At 48.3% G+C, this 24,513-nt stretch overlaps 1 protein-coding gene across 2 annotated transcripts; it reads left to right on the forward strand.

Annotated features, from left to right (window-relative positions):
• Positions 1–3,029: 3,029 nt before the first annotated feature.
• On the forward strand, positions 3,030–23,927 carry TBCEL (tubulin folding cofactor E like). 2 transcript variants are annotated; one of them, XM_052697207.1, is made up of 8 exons: positions 3,030–3,103; positions 6,203–6,352; positions 8,493–8,632; positions 11,638–11,819; positions 12,891–13,147; positions 14,578–14,704; positions 15,142–15,258; positions 19,607–23,927. In XM_052697207.1, the coding sequence occupies exons 2-8, from the start codon at positions 6,220–6,222 to the stop codon at positions 19,923–19,925; spliced, it is 1,275 nt and encodes a 424-aa protein (XP_052553167.1). In that variant the 5' UTR covers positions 3,030–3,103; positions 6,203–6,219; the 3' UTR covers positions 19,926–23,927. The 2 variants fall into 2 exon arrangements, with proteins under 2 accessions (XP_052553167.1, XP_052553166.1); XM_052697206.1 differs by having other exon boundaries at positions 3,069–3,103; positions 6,206–6,352.
• Positions 23,928–24,513: the final 586 nt, after the last annotated feature.

A 24,513-nucleotide genomic window follows, 5' to 3' on the forward strand; every position in this document is an offset into this window, starting at 1 on the left:
AAAGCTCAAGGTCCATTTGGTCCCGCGAACACGGCCAGCAATTCCCAAATGATAAAAATCCAATTGATCCTCAGGCTGCACCGGCAATGATTTATTCCTTATTTTTTTTACATCTGAATTTGCAGGCTGAGTCCCTGGGGCGTCGCTCCTATCTTTTGGTCTTTTAGAATTACAGCAGCAGGGCGATGTTTGCTCTAAGAGGTAACTTCAAGGTGCGTTAGTCGCAGGTAATTGACAGAGAGCGAAGATGTGATTTTGGGAAGCACTTATGCAGAACAAAAGATCTAAGTGAATTGTTACCTTAAATTAATGGTGCGGCGAGGAGCTGCTCGGAGTTGATCTGCTGCAGGTAGAGCTAAATGAAGTCAGGCTTTAAAGTTATTAGCGAGACAGCGCTGCGGTGGATTTATGTGCTCACGCTGTGTTTTACAGGGCCCAAATCTGCACTGAGCTTTGTGTGTATGGGATGTGCCCGACCTCAGTGGGAGCACTGAGCACTCAGCACTGCGCAGGATTGGGCTCTTTCACACATTGCAGCTCAGGACAGGAGAAGGGGATTCGCACCTTTAGCTCCTGTTTAATCCCCGGCTGAAATGAAAGGTCTTCTTTCGACACTTATTAAATCTCCAATTTTATTTCTCATTATTAAATCATGAAATTGGCCAAAAATGTTTAAATTAAGTGAAAGGAAGAGAGATTTGTGAGAAAATTGAAGACTCTTTGAGGAATTGAAGAATAATCTCTGTGGATGAGGAAAGCTGCAGTTGCCAAACCCATAAGCAAAAGGATCAAAAAGCGGCAGAGAAGGAGAAAATTGCGTATGTTTCAAGTTCTCTCCTCCGATCCTCCCCTAAAAACCTCTGGTGATTTAAAGAGAGGGAAAATCATTCCGATGAGGGCAGAGGCTGCTGAAGGCTCCTTCCAGCACTGCATTAACTGCAGTCATGGGCAGTGCAGTGCTCTTGGTGTGTCCCCAAGTGTGCTTCCCTGGGCATGGCGAGAGGTGTTGGATGCTGTTAGCTAGGGAATCCGTGGGTTTGTGCACATCAGACCACAAGGAAGCTTGCTTTTTAAACGATTGTTATGACTGGTAATTCACTTTATTTTGACACAGACCATGTGCAAATCTTCCTTGTGGGTAATTTTGAAGAGCACACGTGTTTATTTTTGCCTGATGCTTCTGCTCCAACTAAGAAAGGAGTGAAATGAGGGGAGTGCGTGGCTTGTATTCTGGATGTTAATGGGTTCCCTTGTGGTGCACAAGCTCAGGAGCCAGCTCAGACCCCAGTACCTGACTCCCTTGATAGGAGTGATGTTTATTGGTGGCACATGGGAAGCGTGAAGTAATGAGAAAAGGACTGTGAGCAGAACTTACTGAAATATTGAGGGTGGTTTTCCTGCTCAGGTTGCTCAAGTCTAGCTCTATACGTACGATAATACCCACATGTGGCTTTGATGGCTCTGTCACCTCACAAGGATCCCACTGGGCTGAGTGCTCTCCTGCCTTGTCCTCGTTCTGTGGCTACACTGTCGATGAGAACCGCTGTCAGTAACCCCTTTTGGGAGGTGACTCTGGTTCCCATGGCCTGCTTAACCCTAGGGGAGGTGGCTGTGGGAACGGGGGGAGCCTGCCAGGGAGGTCACTGGGGCTGCAAAGGCTTTGGAAGGAGATACTCATCCTCTGAGGAGGAGCAGATTGAGACCCATCAAACTCAGTTCCCCCAGACAATGAGGCATCAAACAGATAAGAGCATCCCATTGGGGTTAGCCAGGGCTGTATTCAAACTGGCACCTTCATGTGAAAGACTATATTGTGCTAACAGGTCCCCGAGTTGTACTGTCCCCATTAACACTGTCTTTAATTAATGCACCGGTCACTTTCTCACACTTACAGCACTGACGGAGCGAGGCTCACACAGACGGCTGTTATATCCAGTTAATCTGTAACTATAGAAAGCAGCACCTACAGCGTATTTAAAATTAAAATGTAGCCTGCTGGTGCAGGTTGCCAGCTGAAGTATGTTCTTTCTTCCTTCTAGCAACTAAATAGCACAGGTAAGCTGTGCAAAATACAAAAAAAAACAGTGAGGATTGTTAGAAACAAGAGTGTAGGCTCTGAATGCAATGGAGTTCTTTATCTCCCTGAAACAGATACGAGAAGTGGCAGGGAAAGGAAAACCAAATGGAGACAAAGCACTCCCTGGAATGTATAAAAAGAACCAAATAAGCCATTCAGGGCTTGTGGGGAGACGTTTTTTACAGGAACGCCAGTGAGGCAATGTTCATTTCTGCCGGCCTGCCTGGGAACAAAGCAAAACCAATGTTGTGTCAACAGGGTAATAAGAAAGAACAGCAAAGGGCTTTTTTTTTAATGCGTTAAAGGGAAATCAAGGCATGCACACATCTTGGTGCTGGTGGCTTGGCGGGAAGCTGGGCACAGCCAGGAGGAGATGTGTGATGTCTGCCTGAGCTCTGACCCCTCCTCACAGTGCTACGGCTGGCCCCAGGATGCACGGCAGCAATGCCTGGGAAATGGATAGCCAAGGCTTCGTGTGCAGAGCTGCAGCACAGCTTGGGCTGTGCAGGATGGTTTGGTATTTGTTGTGTCATCCTGGCAAGGATGCAACCCTCACCTCAGGTGAGAAATGGGCAAAGTGCTCATAAGGAGCAAGGCAGACCCAGGGTGCTGGGAGGTGACACCAAGCATCAGAACCGCAGAACGGCCCGGGTTGCAAAGGAGCGCAATGCTCATCCACTTCCAGCTCCTGCTGTGTGCAGGGTCACCAATCAGGCTGCCCAGAGCCACATCCAGCCTGGCCTTGAATGCCCCCAGGTCCTATCCAGCCCAGCCGTTCTATGATTCCATGATGGCTGCTCCCGGGGCCGCGCTGGGATGAGGCCCAGGCTGAGGGCACGGCGTGCCCCCCTTCTTCCTCCCGCCTGACGACACCACAGCGGTGCGGGAGGAGCAGCCGCGGGGCAGCATCTCCGTTTCCATGGCGACCGACCCGGCCCCGCTCACGTGACGGGGGGGCAGTCACGTGATGTTTGGTTGCTACCGAGTTGTTTCCGGGTCGATGCGGGACGCGGCCGCCGGGCCTGGGTGAGAGCGGGGCGAGCGGGGCGGAGGAACCGTGAGAAGCGGGCGATGGGAACCGCGGACCGGGCACGGAGGGACTGAGGGAACGGGGGCTGCAGGGGGTGCGGGCGGCGCGGCGGGATGCGGAGCGCGGCGGCACCGGGCTGTGCCTGCGGGGCTCTCGGCCCACGCGTGTGGCTGAGCGGCAGCACGGCGCTCGTAGGGCCGCGGCTCCGCTCCTCCAGCCGCCCCGGGGTGCTGCATCGATGGGCTTCTCGGGTGCCCGCTGTCCTTCCTGCTGCTCACGGCGCTCCTATCCCGGCCCTCACCCCTGGCTTCACCCCGCCGCTGGTTGCGGCCACGTGCGGTTGTGATGTTGTTGACCGTGTTCTGCTGGTCGCATTGGCTGTGGTGGCGCTCAGGGCCTGGATTCGATGCTCTCAGTGACCTTTTCCAATCGTTATGGTTCTATGAAAATGTTTTGGGTCGCATCGTGGAGGAAGGATGGACTGACTGCTTTCTGGCAGATGTTTGTCATGCACGTGGACGTGCTGAAATGCATTGTGTGTGCGCTTGGGTTCAGCATGGGAGGTATCCGGGTTGCACTGGAGTTTGTCATCTATGAATTAATTCCTCTGAAAGATCATCCTTCATAGAATGGCCTGGGTTGAAAAGGACCACAGTGCTCATCTAGTTCCAACTCCCTACTGTGTGCAGGGTTGCCAGCCAGCAGACCAGGCTGCCCAGAGCCACATCCAGCCTGGCCTTGAATGCCTCTGGGGATGGGGCATCCACAACCTTTGCTCCGGGTTGGTTTATAGCACTGTCACAGTCATCATCAATGTTCTTATGCTCCTCTTTGCAGACGCTGTGCCTTGTGCCACCTCCTTCCGGCAGTGCTCAAGTATAGGCAACAAGGGCTGCTTGTCAGCAGCTCTCAAAGACCAGGCACAGCATTTGCAGTTCATGCTGTCATTTGGACAGCCCAGAGTAGTTTCAGGATGAATTGTTCCTCGCGCCATCAGTAGGACAGCACACAGAAACGTGTGCCCTGCAAATTGCCCTGTCCTGCTCGTGTGCAGGCAGCATTCATGGGAAATGTGTCATGTTTGCTTTGCGTGCTTTGTTAATCCTTGCTCTTAAGTAATGGCAGTGATGCAGAAGTGCCACGAGTGTGACAAGTTGTTATAATTAATATGAAATATCATAATGAGGGGTTGTGGAGAAAATAACTGCCCTATGATGTTGTTTGGCATCGGCTTGCCAAAGTAAAGCTTGAAAAAGAAAATGTATGCAGTTCAGAAGTGGTGAGCATGAATGTCATTACGTCAGGATTCTGATGCTGCAGCTGAAAAGGACAGGATGTGTGAATGCACCCAAGTTGCTGAGGACTAGAAAAGGTGTTTTGTTTTTAAATAAGCCTGATCTCTGATGTCTCTATGTGTAACTGTAAGCTCTATGGATCACATAAAATCACATAAAATAAAAAAAACAGTCTTCTGTCATCTTGCTTCTTACTGTGATGCCAAAGTTGTTTGAGATGGAGGTGTTCTAGGCAGTAAGATCACGAAGTGTGGTAAGTATGTGAGTCTCAGCAAAGGGAACTTTTTTGGATTCACTTTTTTGTATATGCCATTGCCAGTAACAAGTCTAAGGAGAAGTTCATCGCAGTGTACAGAGATGGTAATTTGACGTTGGTTAGCAACATTGTTTTTGTTCTTCTGTCCTTCTGTCACCCAGAGTGATGTGAAATGCCAAGTTCAATGTAGCTGGGGCAAAGCAGGCCAGCAGGGTCCATTCCTGTGGGTACAGCAGTGTGCTGACCCCCATGGTTCCCTTGTGCCAAGTGGGCTTCCAGCTGACCCTGCTATCTCTCTAGGCAAGCCCATGCATGGTGTGTGGAGTCCTTTTTCCTGTGCTGTTTGTTCTATGGCCTGCCTAGATATGAAGGGCATGTTTATCTTTGAGACACATTAAACAGCTGCAAAATGGAATTGGCAGAACGTGCTTTTTGGCCTGGCCAAGTGATGCTCTCCTATGTTCTTGAGAGCATGGTGTGACACAGCATTTGTGCTCTAATTAGAAGCCCAGATCTGCAAGCAGCACAGAACAACTGCAGCTCTGTGTGGAGTCAGAGGGGAAGTGATGATACTTGCCCTTGCATTGAGTGAGACACTGCTGTCAGTGCAGATGAGAGTCCTGGGAGTCCTTTCCTCTCCAACTTGAGTAGCTCATGACATGCTGTGTTCCTGCTGATGGAAGCCAGCTAGCTGAGGCTGTTGAGCTCCAGGCTGTGTACTGCACTGGCCTGATTTTAACAAACCAACTGGAGGCTGCTTTGCTTAGTATCCTTCTACAAACAGAGTGCTGTGGGTCCCCCTTCCCTTTTTCCCCCCACTCAAAAGCTATTTATTTCCTTCATTCTGTCCAGGTGAAATGCATGCATCTCTGGGGCAGAGTTGATCTGTGCCATGCAGGTGTAATCATGAGCACATCTTAATCTGACAGTGCATGGATAACTGCTGGTGCTCCAGCCAATGACAGAGTTGTTTTGCATCAGGACATAAAGACCTTGCTGTGACTTCAGAGCACAGCAATTAGGAGTCCCCAGGCTGATGGTGAGATGTCCTTTGGTAGAGAAAAGGGAACTGGGGGGATGAAAGCACCCCTTCGAGCAATCTTTGCTCTTTGCTATTTCCTCAGTTCTCAGCAGCCTGCAGATGTTTGTGAATATCTATGAACATCTCACAGTCTTTTTGCAAGGCATGGAAGTGAATCTTGTGCACGCATCCTGTGAATCTTGGAGCACAAGAAGGTCCTGTTGGGAAGGGTCCTGGAAGAGTGTGGGGCCCAGAGGCTTTTCATGAGGACTGTATGATTCAAAGGGTGTTTGTTCAGCTCTGGGATTTCTGTGGTTTTGTTTTTCTTATGATTTTCTTTGTTTTGAGATGTTTTAGTTATTTTTTTTTTCTTCCCCCCTCTGATTACCATATCACTCTAATCTTTAATTTGAAAGATGGAGAAGTAAAATCCATGAGCTGGATATGGTCACCTTCTGTCCTATGTTCCCAAAACTGGAGGTGATGAGGACTGATTGCGTGCTCTGTTTTCTGTGTTAACCAGAAGTCCAAGAAAGGAGCATGGACCAACCCAGTGGCAGGAGTTTCATGCAAGTTCTTTGTGAGAAATACAGCCCTGAGAACTTCCCATATCGCCGTGGTCCTGGTATGGGTGTGCACGTCCCAGCAACTCCTCAGGGCTCACCTATGAAAGGTATGTGTCAGTGGGAGCAGTTTCTTGGATGTTTTTGCTTATGTTGAATGAAGAATTGCCCTGAATTGCCCAGAAGAAATGTCCTTCTGTGTTACCATGTGTTTCTTACTAAAAGCTGAGAGACTAGACTAGCAGAGACTGAAAGCAGGTTGAGTGCTTGAAGGTTGCTGTAAAAAATGAACTGAATTTCCCCCTGCCAGCACAGCAGAATCAGAATCTTTTCAGGGAGAGATGGAAGGTTCTGTGCAGCACTGAGTTCTGGGGGCTCAGCAGTCCCTGCAGCTTATTTTTGATTAGCCTAATGATGTTAACTGCTCTGCTAGTGGCTGGAATGATACAAAAGTGCTTGATCTGTATTTGAGGTTGCTCCACATACCAGTGGTATCATGCAGTGCCGTCAGCTCACGTTGGTGCCTGTGGGTACACAGGGAGTCCAGTGCACACAGGACTGTATATCAAGCCAGGTGCTGAGCTGTGGAACCTCCAGCAAGGCTTGTTTGTGTCTCAAGTGGTTTGTGGTCTGCTTTGGTTCTGGTCTCACAGCATCAGCTGATCTCTGAGCATGATTTTGCTGAACTGCAGGAGAAATCCCTCTCCTTTGCTTCTGACTGTACTGCCTGAAGGCAGTATCAAGACAGACGTGTGTCTGAAGTGCTGTGCTGCTGATGTACATCCTTCGGTCTTCTGCACTGCAGAATCTGTGTTGCTATTTCATGCTCTTTGAACTGGGTTAGTTTGATGCCCTTTAGTCTTCCCTCAAGATCTGATGTTTGCATTCAGTTCTCTGTTTGTACAGATGACTCTGAGATGCCCGTTTATCCCACCGACCTGCTGCCTCTTTGTATAACCTCTCGCCCATCTTTGGTTGTGAGTTTAGTTTAAATTTCTGTCAGGTCAATTTGTGCCATAACCAACCCCAAGGGGGGGAAAATAGACACGGAAGGGAGCTGGATGGGATGTACAGTAACTGATTTTGACAGAGGAGAAAAAAGGGCCTGAGGTTAGTTAAGGATAAGATATACAACGCCACTCAAAATTAAAGCAAACAGAAAATCAGCCCAGTGGAATCTTCAGTGAGTGCCCTCATGCTGTGTGCTGGCATGCGCCTACCTGAGTTGTTTGGGAGCTGAAGACAAGGCACTTGGGCCTTCAGATGTGCTCAAGGCGTGACCTACATGTCCATCACAACCAATCCCCACAGTACAACACCATCCTTTAAAAAAGCCAAATGGTAGTGAGCCAAGAAACTGGAAATCTCCATTCACTCTGATTACTGCCTGCTGTTAGAAGCCCTGTCCAACCATGCAGCTGTGGAGTATGAAGGACACAGAAAAAGGGCCATCTCTGTGGTCAAACCTTGTTGTTAAATGTTGCTATTCAACAGAGATGAGAGAATGCTGTATGGGGAAGAGAGTAAGGCTGATGGCTTGCATTGCCTTAATGGGGATTTCTTGGATCAAAGAGGTTTCCTGTGACAAATGCATAGCTTTTTAGTTTGTCATGGTTTGGCCTTAGCAAATAGGCCATGACAGTGCTCTAAGTCCTTGTCTGCAAAATAGCTGAGAATATTTACCTGCACGAGATGAGAGCAAAACTGAAGCAGAAGGCAGAGCAGAGACTGAAGCTTTTCCAGGCTGTAGGATCACACACGTTGTTGAAAAGGAAGAGCTTAAAAAAGAAGTGTTTAAATATACCCTTGGCCCATGTGGGCTAAGCACAAGAGGATAAGAGGGCCTGGCTCTGTGCAGCTGGCACTCCAGCTAGTGCTGTGTCCTATCTGCAATAGCAGATGCCTGAGGAGGAGTGTAAGTTCAAGCCAAAACTGGCTATCGAGTCCAAGGGACTGTCCTGGCTGCTGTGCTGTGGGCAGAAAGTAATGCTGTAAGTGAAGAGCTTTGATGCTGTGGGATGTGTCATGTTTAGATGCAAGAAAACTTGTTGATTGACATTGCTCATTTGTCATGTGAACCACACTTATCCCAATATCTCTTAAGTATGTGTAAATCGTGGCATTTTGGGCAGATCATTGCCTTGTGATGAATTTCACACCTCCTTTGTGTTCGCTGAGATGGAGGTGTTGTTGTCTGTACCAAAGGCGTGGGCTGCTGACCACAGGGCATCTTTTCTTTCACCCTTTCAGATCGTCTCAACCTTCCAAGCGTGCTGGTGCTGAACAGCTGTGGCATAACCTGTGCAGGGGATGAGAACGAGATCGCTGCCTTCTGTGCTCACGTCTCTGAACTCGATCTTTCTGACAATAAACTGGAAGACTGGCACGAGGTAGGATGGTGGTGTGCACCTCCCTGCATGGCCTTGGTGGCTGCTATAATGAGTGCAAATGCGTCACGGGTTATAAGAGTACTTCATTCATTTGAAGGAGAGAAATTTCTGTTTATTTGGTGAGTTCTTACTCATTTTTGAAGATGATGCTTATTTAGTTTGACAGCTCGAGAGCCATAAATGTGATAAATTTAATCCATTCGGGCACTTGACTCCATTTTCTTCTTGACTTATGATCTTGGCCTGTGGGTGACAAATGTATATTTTTTTTATTGTGCAAAGCACTGGAACTGGCATTTCAAAAGTCAAGAGGTTAATGAGCAGGGTGGTTTTCAACAGAGTAAGAGCAGGGGAGGACTGAGGAGCTGGAGTTAATTCCCAGCTTTGCTACCAAATCTGTAATGCTGGGCAAGGCATTTCTTCTCTCTCCTCTTTTGTTTTGGCACCTGCAAAACGGGTTTAATAACATCTACATCAAAGGGCACTTTTGAAACCTCGTTAATTAGTGCTGAGTGCTGCTGTAAAATGCTCTGAAATGCTTGGCTGAAATATGCTAGAAAAATGCAATGTAACGTGAGTAAAATAATTGCAATCTGTTGTTGTTCTTCACCAGCTTTTGCTCACTTTTAACTCAGTGTTCAGTGTTTAAGTACAAAGGACAAGTAATGTAAAGGTACTTTATTTCCATCACATTAAGCTCCTGTGTCTTTGAACAGGTAGCAGAGCCAGTGTGTGCAGAAGTGCTGCTGCCCTGTTACTGGAGTTGCCAGTACTGGAGATAGGTTTCCTTGTTCCTGTTACTTCCTTACTGACCTAAAAGGTGGGGAGCAGAGAGAGCTTAGTCTTGTCTGTTGAGATCGGAGCCGGGGAAGATGATTTTATACTGAAGACATCCCTGTTTTGAGCTGGGTCAGAGCCTTGCTGTCCTGTGACCCATAAAAGCCTCATCCCACAGCAATGAGCTGCCTCCCTGCTCCCAGTTCACCTCCCTGTCAGACTTGGAGCAGCTGGGGCTGCTGCACACCCACATGTCACACAAGCTGCATGTCTCACACGCTGCCCTTTCGTCTGTCTGCTTAGGCTGCCCGTGTGAACCACAATAAAGCAGGAAATGAAAGGTTTTCCTTCTACTTTGGCCCCTTCTTCTAAGCCAGGATTAAGTTTTCTTAGCCTGTCTCCAGCAGACAAATACCTAATCAGCTCTTACAAACTGCCAGAGATGGGGATTCCAGATGCCCAGCTAGCTAATAACCTCTTAATCTAAACCACGTCACATAAGTCTGCCATGCTGCAAGTTAAGGCAATTGCTGGTGCCCTGTACACAGCAGCCATGGAGGAACATTTGCTGCTGCTCCCTTTGTGGCAGCCTTTTCTACCCACATTCAGGAGCTTTCCTGTCTGCTTTTCCAAGCTTAGGACAATAATAAAAAAAATCCAGTTACTCCTACTTCTCATTGCAGGCCATTTTTGTTCTGAATCCCATATTGTTTTTGTTGTTTCGATGTCCTTCCAGTCTGACTGTTTCATTCTTAAATCTTGTAGTGCCCAAAACATGACATCACCCGAGCTGAGGCTTCACCAGCTCAAAGTGAGGCAGAGTAATTCCTCTAGCATCACGTATGGAACACATGAATTACAGATTTGCAAGAGACTGCACTGTGTTGTTGACCTGCGTACGTCACAGTCTTCCCAAATGTCTCCCATCCCAGTTGCTTTGTGGAGTGGAGCTCTCCAGCAAGGTGTTTTCTGACTCCTTGCTGTGTTATCAATAATTTTCTTTTCTCCACTGTTGGTGCCTTGTCCATCCTTGCACCTTTTGGCCTTGGTCTCTGCTTGTGAACATGCTGGCAGTCCTTCCCACCTCGGTATCAGCCACAGAATAAGAAAGCACAGAGTGTTGAACAATTCTGCCCACTGGCAATATAACAAGTGGCATTCTGCAGGAGGATGCCTTCGTGGTGTCTGCTGGCTTTGTACTGAACTCATAACTTAGAGCAGTATTCCAGGGGCTGTTCAAAGCCCTCTGCTTGCTGATGTGACCGGCGTGCAGATGGCCTCGGAGGCTGCCATTCCATTATGTGACTTGTCACTGAGTCAGTTACTCAGTCAGAGAGGAAAATTAGATTGACGTGATGTGTTCTTTACAAATTGCTGCTGCCTGGCTGTTCTGTTCACTTAATCGTTTTTAGGTGACCACAAATTGACCACTTTAATAACCTTGCCCCATATCTTTCTGTGTATTGGTGACATTCAGGTCAGCACCTACTCTGATCCCATGACCTGTTATGTATGCTGCACACCAGAGCTGAACCCTATTGCCTTTGTTTTTCATTCTTCTTTCTGCATCTTCCTCACCTCTCTGCTGCCATGCCCTCAGCACCTGATACACACAGAGAAAGCAAGGAGCCCCAGGCAGAGGTACCCAGCATTTGGATCGATCGCAGGAAGGCTGCTGCTTGCAGAGTAATGGAATCAAATATGGAATTCACTGTGTGTGTACAATGAGCTTCTGGCAAAACAGTCAAGTCTGTGGCTAGTGGGGAGCAGTGGGAAGCTGAGCGAGTGGTTGGTGATGGCAGGAACTCAGGAGATGTGCCCATGACTGCCCTGCTGAACGTGGGGATGGCAGCATTCAGAGCTGCAGCCCCAGAACTGTGCTGCTGCTGCAGCTGGGCATTCAGGTGGATTTTATGACCTCTCCCCAGAGAATTTCTTTCTTTCTCTTATCAAGCTGCCCAGAGATTTTAATTAATTGAACCATTGAGGCGAAGGAGCAATTAACCAATCAAACCAGATCAGTGAATAGCCGGAGTATGAATTTCAGGTAGTTATCCACAAGCCTAATTTCAGCCCCCTCGTATCATTTCCTTGAGCCTCATGGACATTCCGAAGGGGCTCCTTTCAGGAGGTGGGATATTATTGCACAAGGTCTGATTACTGCCTGATACACATCTTTCTTTCTCTTTTTGTTTTCTTCTTTTTTTTCTTTTTCCCTCCTCACTTAGGTCAGTAAAATTGTGTCCAACGTTCCCCACTTGGAGTTTCTAAACTTGAGTTCCAATCCTCTCAGTTTGTCCGTTCTAGAGAGAAGGTGTGCTGGCTCCTTCGCTGGTGTCCGCAAACTTGTGCTCAACAACAGCAAAGCTTCCTGGGAAACAGTCCACACAATCCTGCAGGAGTTACCTGAGTAAGCACTGGGCAGAGAATGGGGTGCTCACTGCACACAGCTCAAGGCTGTCCTAATAGCTAATGTGGTGAGGAGTGAGCGGGGTGTGAGGAATTAAGTGGAAGAATATGGAATTTCTTCTTGGAGAGCTTGGGAACTGGCCAGGTGAAGGCTTGAAAACAGCTTAAAAGCTGAACTTGTGCAGTGCTCCAAAGCCCACCAAGGCTGCTCTTCCACATCCAAATGCTAGTGCTGAGAGATGGATAAGGATCCCGACAATGCAGGACGTGACTCACTGCAGAATGAATGGTGCAGTGCATACCTGCACTAATAGCTTTTGAATGGGATGTAAATCTGAGGGTCTGGCCACTAGTCAAGTAATATTTCATCATGCTTTTCTGTGCAAATGAGTTTGTTGATTTCTGTGGCTTGGCCATGGTCCACCTTGGCAGTGGCATTCAGTTTCCCCAGATGTCCTCGGTGGCTTCAGTTTGATACCAGATTCCTCCTTGCACAGTGTTGTAAGCAGGGAGGATGGCAGCAGTGTATCCCCTGTGACCAGTGTGTGTATAAGAGGAATTAAAGGAGTGAGTGTACCTGTCTGAAAACTTAGTGAGACCTCTTTTCTTGAATAGGAGACTTTGGCAGAACCAGCAAGGCGGGGAGAAGCATCATATATAATGAGATATATATATATATATATATAAAAAAGCATCTCATTAAATTAAGTGCTAAGCACTGAGAGCAAGTAGCAGTCACCACTGGAGCTGGGCTGGTGGCTCATCAGGCACAGATGTGGAGCACCATCCCAAACGATCTGTTAGACAAGTTGTACAGCTGAAAGTATTTGGGGACCTAGGGGGGCATGCAGAGCTGTGGATGAAGCTTACAAATGGGAGCAGAGCAGAGTAGCTGAAACATTAGGAGTGCATTAGGAGTGCTCCAGAGGGCCTCTCTGTGCTGAGGTTTCAATTTGAGTGGGAACCATTAAAGAGAATTGTGTTAAAGCAGTGTGTGTGTCCCTGCACCCCAGGTGGTCATCATTTCACAGGGCATGTTAAGATGATGATGTGATCTTTCTTCCCCATGCAGCTTGGAGGAGCTCTTCCTGTGCCTTAACGACTACGAAACAGTGTCTTGTTCTCCAGTTTGCTGTCAGTCTCTCAAATTACTCCACATAACTGACAATAATCTTCAAGACTGGACTGAAATTCGAAAATTGGGAATAATGTTTCCATCTCTGGACACACTTATTCTGGCTAACAACAACCTCACCACCATCGAAGAGTCAGAAGATTCCCTCGCAAGGCTGTTCCCCAACTTGCGATCCATCAATTTGCACAAGTCAGGTGAGCACCCTGAAGTGATGCACTTTTTGCGATGGCTGTTGATCAGAATGTTTCCTCCTGAGGAGGTGAAAAACACCCTTGGAGCTGCTTGAAACTTAAGCCTGAGGGTTGGTTGCTTCCTAGGCTGCATTAGCAGTAGGCTGCAGTCAGCAGTGAGTCCTGCAAAGAAGGCAGCTGGAGACAGCAGGAGCCTGAATCTTCTGGATGGTTCTGGTGCTGTGGCAGAGATGAAAATGGCCACCTACCTTTGGCCCAGTCTGTCCTGCCATTTAACCTGAGGCACGCTGACCTGAGGAATGCAGTGTTAGTGAAGGAAAACAAGCAGGAAGTGCACTTGCTTATTTCTGTTGGCTTTACCTTTTTGTGGTCAGTCATGACCTAAGTGATGAGCCAGAGCAAAATGGACTGGTAGTTACTCCAAGTGAGCTGGCAAAGGGCTGTTTTTGTTAGCAGCTTCCTTCCATTTCCTGTCCCTGCCTCAGGCAATTCTGAGGAAGGATAAATAAGTGTCTGACAGTGGAGAGGATGAAAGAGTTCTATTTGCCTTTCCATCTCTGTGTTTTATCTTGGGTGAACAAGCACAAGTGTAGGTATGTGGTGTGTAAGGGTCAAGTGTACACCAGCCTAAGCTGTCTGTCACCTGTCCTCAGATATCAGAAGAACACCACAAGTTTTGCTCGAGGCTGCTTTACACTTCAGCCCCTGGGATTTTTCAGCTACTGCTCCAGTAAGAAAATTGGAGTGTTGGGAAGTGGAGAGGAGGCTGCAGGGAGGGCTGTGACACACTGGTGAGACAGCAGATCTGCCACATTTTCAGCTGCAAAAGTACTTAATGCATCATCATCTTTTGTTCTCTGCAGCCTTAAACACTGTGTGAGCAATAGCTGAGACTTAAGCCTGTGTGGAAGGCACTTTGTTAACCTGCTTTGCAGCATAAGCATCAAAGAATCCTCATAAGAAGGGCTTAAACTGACCAAGGGAAGCAAAGCCTGTTCACCTGAGTTTGAAAGCCCTATCTCACCGAGGAGCAAATGCTCCTGTGATAAGTGTTGGCAATTTTGATTCCAAGTATTTGAGATGTTGGGATTCTGCGTTGCATTTCTGTGGCTTGTGAACTGATAGTTGAATAGAGTCCAGAAGTCCCAAGGAGTGTGTTAGAGAAAATGACAGGGCAGAGACCGCTGTAAAAGCTAAGCTCCCAAATCACCAGTGTAGAGCATCTTTCCAGATTGATACAACAGCACAGGAGAATTAAAACTACTCTGTCTTGCAAGCAAATGAATGAGGTGTTTTCTGTGTGTCATGAGAAAAGAGCTGACTTGCAGAGAAGCTTCAGCAGCCACCTGCCTGTCACATAGATTGTTTGCCTCTGTTTGGTAGTCTTGGATACATTGCGTATTGTGTGTAAGCAAATCTTCTCTTCTGAGCAGGTCTGCATTGCTGGGAAGACATTGACAAGTTAAATTCTTTTCCCAAGCTCGAGGAAGTGAAATTGCTTGGAATCCCTTTGCTGCAGTCCTACACCACTGAGGAGCGCAGGAAGCTGCTAATAGCCAGGTCTGTTGTTTGGCTGTCCTGTGCAGTTTTGTTACATGACAGTGAGTGGCTGGGAGCTGGTGATTGGAGGATATGGCTGCTAGGAGATGGAGTTCTGTACGAATTCACTGCTCTGAAAGACTGGAGGTTTTGTTGTTGTTTTTTTGGTTGGTTTTTGTTTTTTTTTTGCTGTTTGGGAAAGAGAGGAATAGAAACCTGCACTCTTAACTTCTCTGCATTCCCAAGAATGTTTTCAGTATGTTTTCAGCAATGCATGCATACGGTGAAACGGGAGCGTTCAGTTCTGAATGCGCTTGGAAACTGCATTCCCTTTCTCCTGGGGGCAGCAGTCTCCTGATGGTAACATTATGGCACATAGCTCTTGGGGGTGACTGCCTCCTTGGTGACCCTTATTTGGGTTTCTTTTCTCACTGACTGTACTTGGTGTCTGCAAGCAGGTTGCCATCTATCATCAAGCTCAATGGGAGCATTGTTGGTGATGGGGAGCGAGAGGACTCGGAGCGGTTCTTCATCCGGTATTACATGGAGTTCCCAGAGGAGGAAGTGCCATTCAGGTATGAAGCCTTTGTCTTGGAATGGAGAACTGGGAGTGAAAAGGCAGTGAGGCCAAAATGAAGGCAACCAAAGAGCTGATGTTACATGGGAAATCCGGGCGAGCTGGTCCGTAAAAACACGCTCCTCACCTCTCTCCTGTTTCGCCACCTTCGTTCCGTGTGAGTTGATGCTGTTATGTTAGAGTGTTGTCTGATGACTGGTAGAATCACTCCCGAGTGACGTTTGGGCTTAAAGTGTCTGTGTCAAGTGCCATTAAACAACGCCACTGTTCAGTTCATGATCTTCATTGCTTCCTGTTCTCCCAGAGCTGGCTTCATAATCTACCTGTGTTTGGGAGTCCCCAGAAGTCAGTTCAGACCGTGTTCTCTGGTGCCAGGCCAGGGCATCTAATTCTCTTGGCCATCTGGTGTGTGGAACGAGCCTGGCGATGGGAAGCTGTCCCCTCACTTTGAAGCTCACAAATGGAAACTTTGATGGTTTTTCCTTGCCAAAAAGTGTGCCCAATGACCTGTTAATCTTAGTAAACTAATGAACTTTGACAGATGTTGCTCAGTCGGTATGTTCTCTACACTGGCATCTACTTACTGCTTCTTAATGGGCTGAGGAAGGATCGTGGAGTGCCCAGCCACTGCACTGATGTGCCTTGTAGCCCATGACTCTCATGAGCTTTCCAAACAGCAAAGCTTCACAGCTCTTTCTTTACAGAAAAGAGGACAAGAGTGACTGCATGTGAGAGCTGGATGGGGGGCAGGCAGAGGTAGGGACAAAGCGAGGAATTGAAATGTAAGGAGATGGCAGAGATGTGAGCAGCGTCTGGTAGGTGTTTGCACTGGTCAGTCAGCGTTTCCCTTAGATTAACTTGCAGGTGAAACTGCCTCTTGTTTTTTGGAAGAGCTGTGTGTGTATGGCCTGCCAAAACGGAGAGGAGACGAGACGGTTGGAATGGGGAATTGAGGGCACGATGGTTTGTACGAATACTGATGAGTCCAGCAATGCTGGTATTTGCTAAAGGCGTGCTGGGGTCAGTTCAGAGGCGAAGGGCAGCAGTGTAGTCAGGGAGATGAGACTGAGAACAAGTCCTGGCTTGTAATTTAAGGCACTCTCTAAGCAGAAAAATTGAAACAAATGTTGGAAGTTATAGCAGCGCAAGCAGAAAATGCAGGGGAGAGGAAGGAGGAGGTGGAAGGGGGCTGTAAGCTCGTGGTTCTGCTCCTAGAATGGGTTTTTCTCAATAACATCTTACTTCTAAGAAAGCTGTTGTATTCTCAGTATTTGTGGCTCCATAAGGAAGAGCAGGGTGACCAGATGCAATGGCAAACAGGCTCAGGGTGCCTGGGGAAGGTAGCTGGGAGAAGGCAAAGAAGGCCTTTGGACTGGAAGTGGTTTTTCAGGTACAGAGTGAAGAGGGAAGGTGAAGTTTGAGCAGCCCTTTGATTGTAGTGGCACAGGTGTGATGCTCTGAGCTTAGAAGGAAGGATTTGGGCAGCAGAGGGAAGACAAATAGGTGACAGGCTCAGATGTTGTTCCTGCTTGTTGTTCTGGATTTGTGTCTGTAGGCACTGCAGTGACAGGAGCCTTGTGTGTCTGGGAGCAATGTGCTGTGGAGGAGTTGGCTCCCTGAATAGTGCGAGGAGCTCATGAAGCATATTCTGGCCATGTAAGAAGTTACTAATATCTCACCTGTCTGGTGAGGCTGGGCTTATCTTGAAGAGCATGCTAACTGTATGCCTCTGCAGCAAGGCAGGGCAGAAATCTGCCTTCAGTTCCTTAACCTTTAAACACCATTAAAGCCCTTTCCTCAGTCAATGGGCTCATTGTCCGAATCCCTTCATCTGTGCAGCGTATCCAAGAGACTTGTGCAGTCACTGAAGGGGGTTATTCTGTTCTGGAGGAGCTGTTGCACTACAGTGTATTTTATAATGAGGCTGCAGATGGCTGAGAGCATCCCTCGTGCCTGGGTTCAGTTCCTGGACCTGAGCACAGCAGCCCTCGCAGCCCAGAGAGCTGCTATTCTTTGCAAAAGGATTTTGCATATGTGTTTTTTTTTTGCTGGAGCTTCCTCCTCTTTGCTTCAGATCTGGTGTGGTCTCTCTGAAGGCGATTTGTCATTAGAATCAAATCAGGACACATGCATTTTGTTGCAGGGGGCATAGCATCTGCATTGCAGTGCAGCCTCAAGTGGAGGGAGACAACAGCAATGCATGGAAAATGCACCAGTGTAAGCAGCCCCCCCTCCAGGCTATCAAGGCACAGTGTGCAATAAACAAACAGTGAGTTCTGTCCCTGTAAACCCCCCAGTTTGTGTTGTTCCACCTCTCGAGCTGCAGCTTGAAAGGATTGCAGAAGGAGTGAAATGGACAGAAATAATCTTTCTCTGTGGATGACGTGAGTTAGAAAGGAGTGCTGAGTGTACAATCCAATATTGGCTGGCTTCTGGAGTGACGTTGTTGTGTCTGTGGGTTTTTAATGAGTCCTCTGCTCTGGTCCGCTGTTTATCTGCAGAATATCAGAGGCACTTTGTAGCCAGGCACCTTTCTCCAGCATCCTCTGCTCTGGCAGCCAGCGCCTGCCAGGCTGCAAGGGGCGATTATAGGAGTCTGCAGGGTGCCAATTACCAGGGTACCAAAACACTCATTGTGCCTTTGTCCCTATCGATCTGAGGGGATCCGGTCTTCCACAGAACCACAGAATCACGGCCAGGGCTGGAAGGGACCTCAAGGACCATGAATCTCCAACCCCCTGCCACAGGCAGGGCCACCAACTCCCGACTTTCAGTACAGACTGCAGTTAGTGGATGAGGAGCATGCTGCAAAGCTTCTTCTGCCTTCTCTTGATGCCAGAAAATGAAAGGCAACATTATATATTCACAACATGCATTTGGGTAATGCTAGCCCATTTGAGGTACTTCTCCCTCTCAGCCTGCTTGGAGCTTTGTCCCTCTTATTGCACTCTGTATCCCACCGGCCTGTGGGCTCAGCACTGTGAGGATTTCCTTGCCATCACTGATGCACGGTGTAGCACTTGTGCTTGCTGCAGGCATAGCCCAGCAGGTAGAGCATGGGGAGCACGTCGTCTCCTCCCAGCACTAATGGCTTTTCTAAAGCAGCCCGATGGTATCGGCCAGGTGACTGTGAGAGCAGGGCACCAGCCTGCATTTGGACACTCAGCCCTGGTGAAGGCCCATTTTGTCTGTGAGACAAGGGAAATCCTAGTGCCTGGAGGCCCTCGCCTCATTTCCCGGCAGACAGAGGGGCTGCTGTTCTCCAGGAACGTTCCTGCCTTGAGCAGGACTCCCAGGGGTCGCCATCCTGCCAGGACCCATCATCTCTTGACAGGAGCAGTGACACAGCACCGATCACATTCGGCCTGGGCTCAGATGGGGAACAAAAAGAGCTTTCTGTACAGCGCACAGTGGAGGGCCTCTGAAACGTTACCTTTTCTCTGCTTCTCTCAGCCTTTGTCATTTCGATTGCATTATGTGTTGTGCTGCCTTTTTGCCCCTTTCCCAGCCTGGCAAGGGAGGTGCTGCGTTCCCAGTGGGAGCAATACCAGCTGAAGGTGGCGGGGGGGTGAGATGGGCTTTGCACTGCCTGCATGGTTCCTTGAGCTGGACCTTAGTTAGGAAGACTAGAGAACTTGCCTTCAATGAGAAAGTGTCAGTGGGACTTGTGTCAGAGCCACTGCAGGTCTGCTAGCAAAACTGCGTCACCAGAGTGCATTTAAGAGATCGACTGGCAAGAAATGGACAGGAGGTGTAGAGACTTTTGAGTGTATTATCCTCCCTTTCTTCCAAAGCCCGCTGTAGTCACGGTGTTTCTGGAACTGTAGGATCATGGCATAGAGCACTGCTCTCAGTTGCCCTCATAGAGCTGTTTTGAGAGCAGTCAGCCTGGATGTCTTGGGGGGTTCATGTTGGTGCTGCAGTGTGTCTGGACACCATGAGGCAAAGGGACTGGAGTGATGGGCTTTCTAGGTTGTATTTGCATGTGTTCAGTGCTGTGCTAGAGAAATGGTTTGTGCTCTGTGAAGTGTCAGACTAGCAGAGCAGAAAGCAGGCTCCTGCCAGTCCAGATTTATCCCTGATGGATGTCTGTTTAGGTTGTCTGACTCAAATCAAGGGTGAATTTGCCTCGTATGAGAAAAACACAGCTCCCTAAAGTAGCAGAGATGCGGTGAGAAAAGGAGAAGGAAGCCTGAGTTGTTTCTTCAGTCGCTGCAGACGTTAAACTGTGCTTTGCAAACTAATAGCGTCCTTGGATGACTGCAACCAAAGTGAGACAACTTGTGAAGAGTACGATGGCCATCTGAGGGACTGTACTGTAACTCTGGACTTGTTTTTGTCTGCAGGTACCACGAGCTGATCACCAAGTATGGGAAGCTGGAGCCCTTGGCAGTCGTGGATCTTCGGCCGCAGAGCAGCGTGAAGGTGGAGGTTCACTTCCAGGACAAGGTAGAAGAGATGTCAATCCGTCTTGATCAGACTGTGGCAGAACTGAAGAAGCATTTAAAAACTGTGGTGCAGCTGTCAACCAGCAACATGCTGCTCTTCTACTTGGACCAGGAAGCCCCCTTCGGCCCCGAGGAGATGAAGTACAGCTCACGAGCGCTGCATTCCTACGGCATTCGGGATGGAGACAAAATCTATGTGGAGCCCAGGATGAAGTAGCCTCTCTCGACCTACACACCCCACACACCCACACACATGCATTTAAGGAGTTTTTGCAAGGTTTTTATTTCGGTTGGTTGGTTGAGGTTTGGTTGTGTTTCTATAGCAGGTCGTGGCTTAGCCTGGAGCGAGTGCCCTGATGGCAGAACCATGCCCACCACCCACTGCAGGTGACCTCGAGGTGACAGCTGACTTCAGTGCGTGTGTTTCCGTGTGTGCAATACCCCCATGTTTTCTTTGATGCTCCGGTATACTCGTGATTTGGCATGAATGGTCAGTTGTTGAAGCTGAAGAATGCTAAGGCCCGCGAGGGAGGAGGCAGCTTGGTGTGGAATTTGACCTGTTTATTTTTCTTTCTCTAAAAAACGTGTGCTTTTTTTTGGCACCACCAGAGCACCCTAGCTATCCAACTGCGGTTTGAGCGAGCTTGGTTTTCCATCTGGGTGCTGTCTCGTAGCCTTTTGTCACACTCAAGCTCACTGAAAAGGTCTGAAATAATGTTCAGTTTGAATCAGAGCTCAGGTATTCAGCATTCAGCGCATCCACTTAGCTCCACTGGTTGGTGTGAGCGCACAAGATGAGGGAAAGACGGGGATGTTATGAGAAAGAAAGGATTTCTTTTAAAAACTCCTGCTTCTAGCCATGCTGTCCTATCATGAATTTGAAGATTTGCTTTCTGTGTCCGTGTCACAGTGTCTGCAAGCTGTAGCACTGTCAGCCTGCAGGCAAAGCAAGCCTGGCCCTGTTTAATTTGTGAAAGGAATTGTAGATTGGCATTGTGTTGAGAGCTTTTAGGGTAGTGGGTCAGAAACGTGGTGAGGAGTGTGTTCCTCCTTTGGCTGGGAAACATCCCTGCGATGCCGGAAGGTCTTCCTATGAGCACTTAACCTTGTACCGCCGTGTCCCGAAAGTGGAATGGCTGAAATTGCTCTCTTGGAAGGGAGCAAGACTCGAATTGAAGTTTGTTTGTTGTTGTTGCACCAGAAATGAAACCTGGCACTTTCTCTGGGGATTCCTGGCTGCAGGGTCTCCATTTAGGGTCCAAACTAGCAGAATGTGTTGACTCGGATCAGTTTCTTAGGCAGCAGGTCCAAAAGCACCTATACCCACGTGTATTGTAAAGCAGGTGTTCACTAGATCCCCCACCCCCCACATGCACCTTGTAGGCATTGTGTGCTGCTGCTTAAATTCACCCTTCTATAATGCAGCGCAGATTCCTGTGCGATGAAACCCTCAGTCCTTTATATCTCTTGTAAATCAGGCAGCCGTTTCGCTTTACTCTGTCCTCCCTTGTTCTTCTGTCATCCTGACAAGCTGAAGACTTTTCAAATTACCTTGTTATAAGCAACTGCATCAAAGTTTCTGAGCTGTGCAGTGAGGGCTCTGGTTACACGTGAACTCCTGACCGTAATTTTGAAATGCTCCCTGTCCCCACGTGCACTTTTTTCCCCGAGATGCTTTTGTCCATGCCACCAAGCTCCTTTATAGCCTTGGAGTTGTGTGTTTCTCTTTATGTTTTACATAGATCGTGGGGTGGGGTAGGATGGGGAGGGGACAAAGTGTTATCTCGTAATCTTCAGGTTGTAGGGACTGTTGAGAGGGGATTCGTTCCGCATCCACGGTAAGGATTAAAAACGGGAGGACTTAAGACAAGGTAATGACTTCTGCCTCATCTCCCTGCCAAAAGCATCCAGCTCCTGGCACCATCGAGACGAGCAATAGCAAATGGAGCAGGAGCCACCATAGGTGGAGTAGAGGCGACGGCCACAGCTGCAGGGCCGTAAGACACGAGCAGGGAGATGGTGGCAGTGTACCATAAGATGATGCTTTTATAAGCTAGAGCTTTACTGAAGATGTATTTTCCATTCGGGCAGCGAAAGGCATTTTGCTGCCTTATAGCGGAACTCTTAAGCCAACACTTCTGTATGATATATACATAGATATGCATCGGGAAAAGTTGTGTTTAATAAGATATTTTGTTATAAAACAAAGTTTTATGAAGATATGGTTGTTTAATATTAGAAGCCTATTTCTCCCTTTGACCTCCTGTTTGAGTACATCGTCCATCGGTCGCCGCGTTGTCCGAACCAGGCAACCAATGCAGATGCAAAGGAATCTCTGATCTAATTCTACAGAGCAGTAATTGCCTACATGGATATATTTAAGGCGTTGTAACTGGTATTAGTGAGATGCTGTAATTACTGACCAGCTTGCTCAGCACAATTAGATGTCTGACTCGCAGAAAGGGAAATAAACAAAGTCCATTAAACAACTAAAGGGGATATTGAAGAAGACCCAGCTATGTGCTTGTAGGTTTGTTTCCCTGCTAAGAATTACCCTCATCCATGCAGGGAGCAGTGCTGCTGCGCTGGCTAGGAGCTGCCAGTAAATAATGGCTTTATTTATGGTGGAACTTATGGGAACTGGAAGATGAACAAAGAGGATTGCTTGTTGCTTTCAATGTGGACACGCGCCGTGTATCACTGAGGATTTGGCATCAACACCCAAACTGGCTCCTCGGTATGAATGTGTGCCTTGCCATGTCGTTGGGGAAGGTTGTTCCTGGATGATGTTCCCAAGCTGTTCAGGCAGCAGCAGAACATGCATTGGGTGGGAACCAAAAGCATCGGTTGGCTTCCCAAGGAGAAAGAGCCACATCCAAAAGCCAGGAGTGACTGATGTGTCTACGTGATAGACTTTGAAAAGCAGGATGGAGTGGCACGCAAACAACGCTCCAGGATGTCCCAAACTGGATTGCTTTCCTGTTGTAATACCTGCTGGGGAAGGGTTTTGTGTTTGGGCAGTGCTAGTGCTTACCGGGTGTCTTGGGGGGACCGAGGGCTCTGAACAAGAGGGGTCTTGGGGCTGGTGGTGGGCAGTGAGAGTGTCCTGAGATGTCAGGAGGGTCCATGTCAGGAGGGTCCATGTCAGGAGGGTCCATGCAATGCCACGAGGTGCTGCATCCCAGCTTTGTTGACATGCATCTGCTTTCGAGACAGATCCCCAGTTCTGCCCCATTCCTTCGAGAAAACAAAATACAGGCTTGCAAGCTTCTCTAGCTCTTGTGTTCTTTTCTGATAGTGCTACTTTTGTCAGGAAAAATTTTGTTGTTCATGCATAAAAATCTGCCGTGGGCAGTCTGCACAGTGGAAGAAGCACCTGGTTCGTATGGAATTGGGTAACAGCTACATACCAAAGTTTTGCAAGCGTGTTGAGACGAGATGCTGCGCCACTGTTTCTTTTGGAGACGTCCTCATTGAATATCCGTGCTTTGACCAGATGTTACAAGCGTGCTGCTTCGCCGGCGATGCTATGAATATGCATGGCGTGGTGGCTGTCCCCCCTCACTGCGATGTGCCACTGTGCTCAGTGGGGCTCCCCTGCATCCTGGTGGCCGATGGCACCGTGTGGTCCCCAGGGCTTGGGGCAGCTCGTGGTCTGTGCACGGTGCTCTTGGGGTTGGCTCTGGGTTGGCTGCGCTCTGCCATCGCTCCGTCTCCGCCGCTCGCCTTTTCTGCTTGGAAATGAGATTCTGTAGGTGCTGTTCGTGTGCAGATTGGAAAATGCAAACGATGTGCTGAAAGCAGCCCGGAGGCTAAAATATGTATTCCTGGCAGCTGTGCCACCCTCGGTGCTCGTGGAGCCTTTGTAGGCAGCGGGCAGACGCCGTCCCCAGAGCGGCACTGGGGCGGCTGCAGCCATCTCAGGCCTCCGCCGCTGTGATTGCTGTTCTGCACTTACTGGAAACTTCAAACATGATTTAAACATGAAGGTCTATTCTCGCACCCTATTAATTATGCATCCATATGTAATTCTAAAGAAAAAGGGAAAACTCTAAGTCTATATCCGTTTTTATGCTGGTTTCTCTCATGGGGATTATACTTCGCGCGCCGACAATTTGCCTTTGGTTTGCTCGCAGACTTAGAGGTGGAATTCAGGCCACTTAGGTCATTGGTTTGGATCAATTCAATAAACCTATTTAAGTTTTTGCACAAAACAAAACGTGTCCTCAGCTTTGAACTCTGTTGTTTCCTGAAGCAAAAACGTTTCCCTCCATCTCACCCACAACGTGCACCTCTGGGCAGAGTGCAGGGGCCAAGTCCATGGTGTCCTGGAACAAACCTTCGCACAGGCTTTGTCCTTGGGCTGGGCAGAGTTCTGCAAAAGGAGAACGCAGCGAGGCCGTCTCGTCCTTCAGTACTTGCTTTTCTGGAAGCTGAACACGAGAAGAAAGTGTTATCTTGGAAATAAATAAAGAGTGGTTTGCTCTGCTCCGATGCGCTCAGCTCTGCAGGATGGGCGCATCCCCTGGCAAAAGAAAATAGCTTAGAAGAGAAAGTCTTCCCCAAAGAGGCAGTGAAACCTCATCAAACTTAATCAGTGTAGACTTGCCCTGTAGAACAGGACCGGAATATTAAACTGCAGGAGGAGGAGAGGGAAACATGTTTTCGCCAGTTTTCTCTGTCTTACAAACAGGATGTGAAGAGTCAATTGATTTTTTTCCTCTGCTGCTACCTCTAGAAATGGGAGGGAATAGTTGGGGTGCATAAAGCTGCAGGATGGGAGTCTTCCATGGGAATATCAGAGC

This window comes from Tympanuchus pallidicinctus, unplaced genomic scaffold (assembly GCF_026119805.1).
Source record: "Tympanuchus pallidicinctus isolate F22 unplaced genomic scaffold, pur_lepc_1.0 scaffold30, whole genome shotgun sequence".
NCBI classification, from domain to species: domain Eukaryota; kingdom Metazoa; phylum Chordata; class Aves; order Galliformes; family Phasianidae; genus Tympanuchus; species Tympanuchus pallidicinctus.

Excerpts from the sequence above, each read along its gene's own strand:
- TBCEL (XM_052697207.1), top strand. The coding sequence starts at position 6,220 with ATGGACCAACCCAGTGGCAGGAGTTTCATGCAAGTTCTTTGTGAGAAA. Across the intron at positions 14,705-15,141 it reads AGGAAGCTGCTAATAGCCAG|GTTGCCATCTATCATCAAGC; the intron begins GTCTGTTGTTTG and ends GTCTGCAAGCAG. Across the intron at positions 15,259-19,606 it reads GAGGAGGAAGTGCCATTCAG|GTACCACGAGCTGATCACCA; the intron begins GTATGAAGCCTT and ends TTTTGTCTGCAG.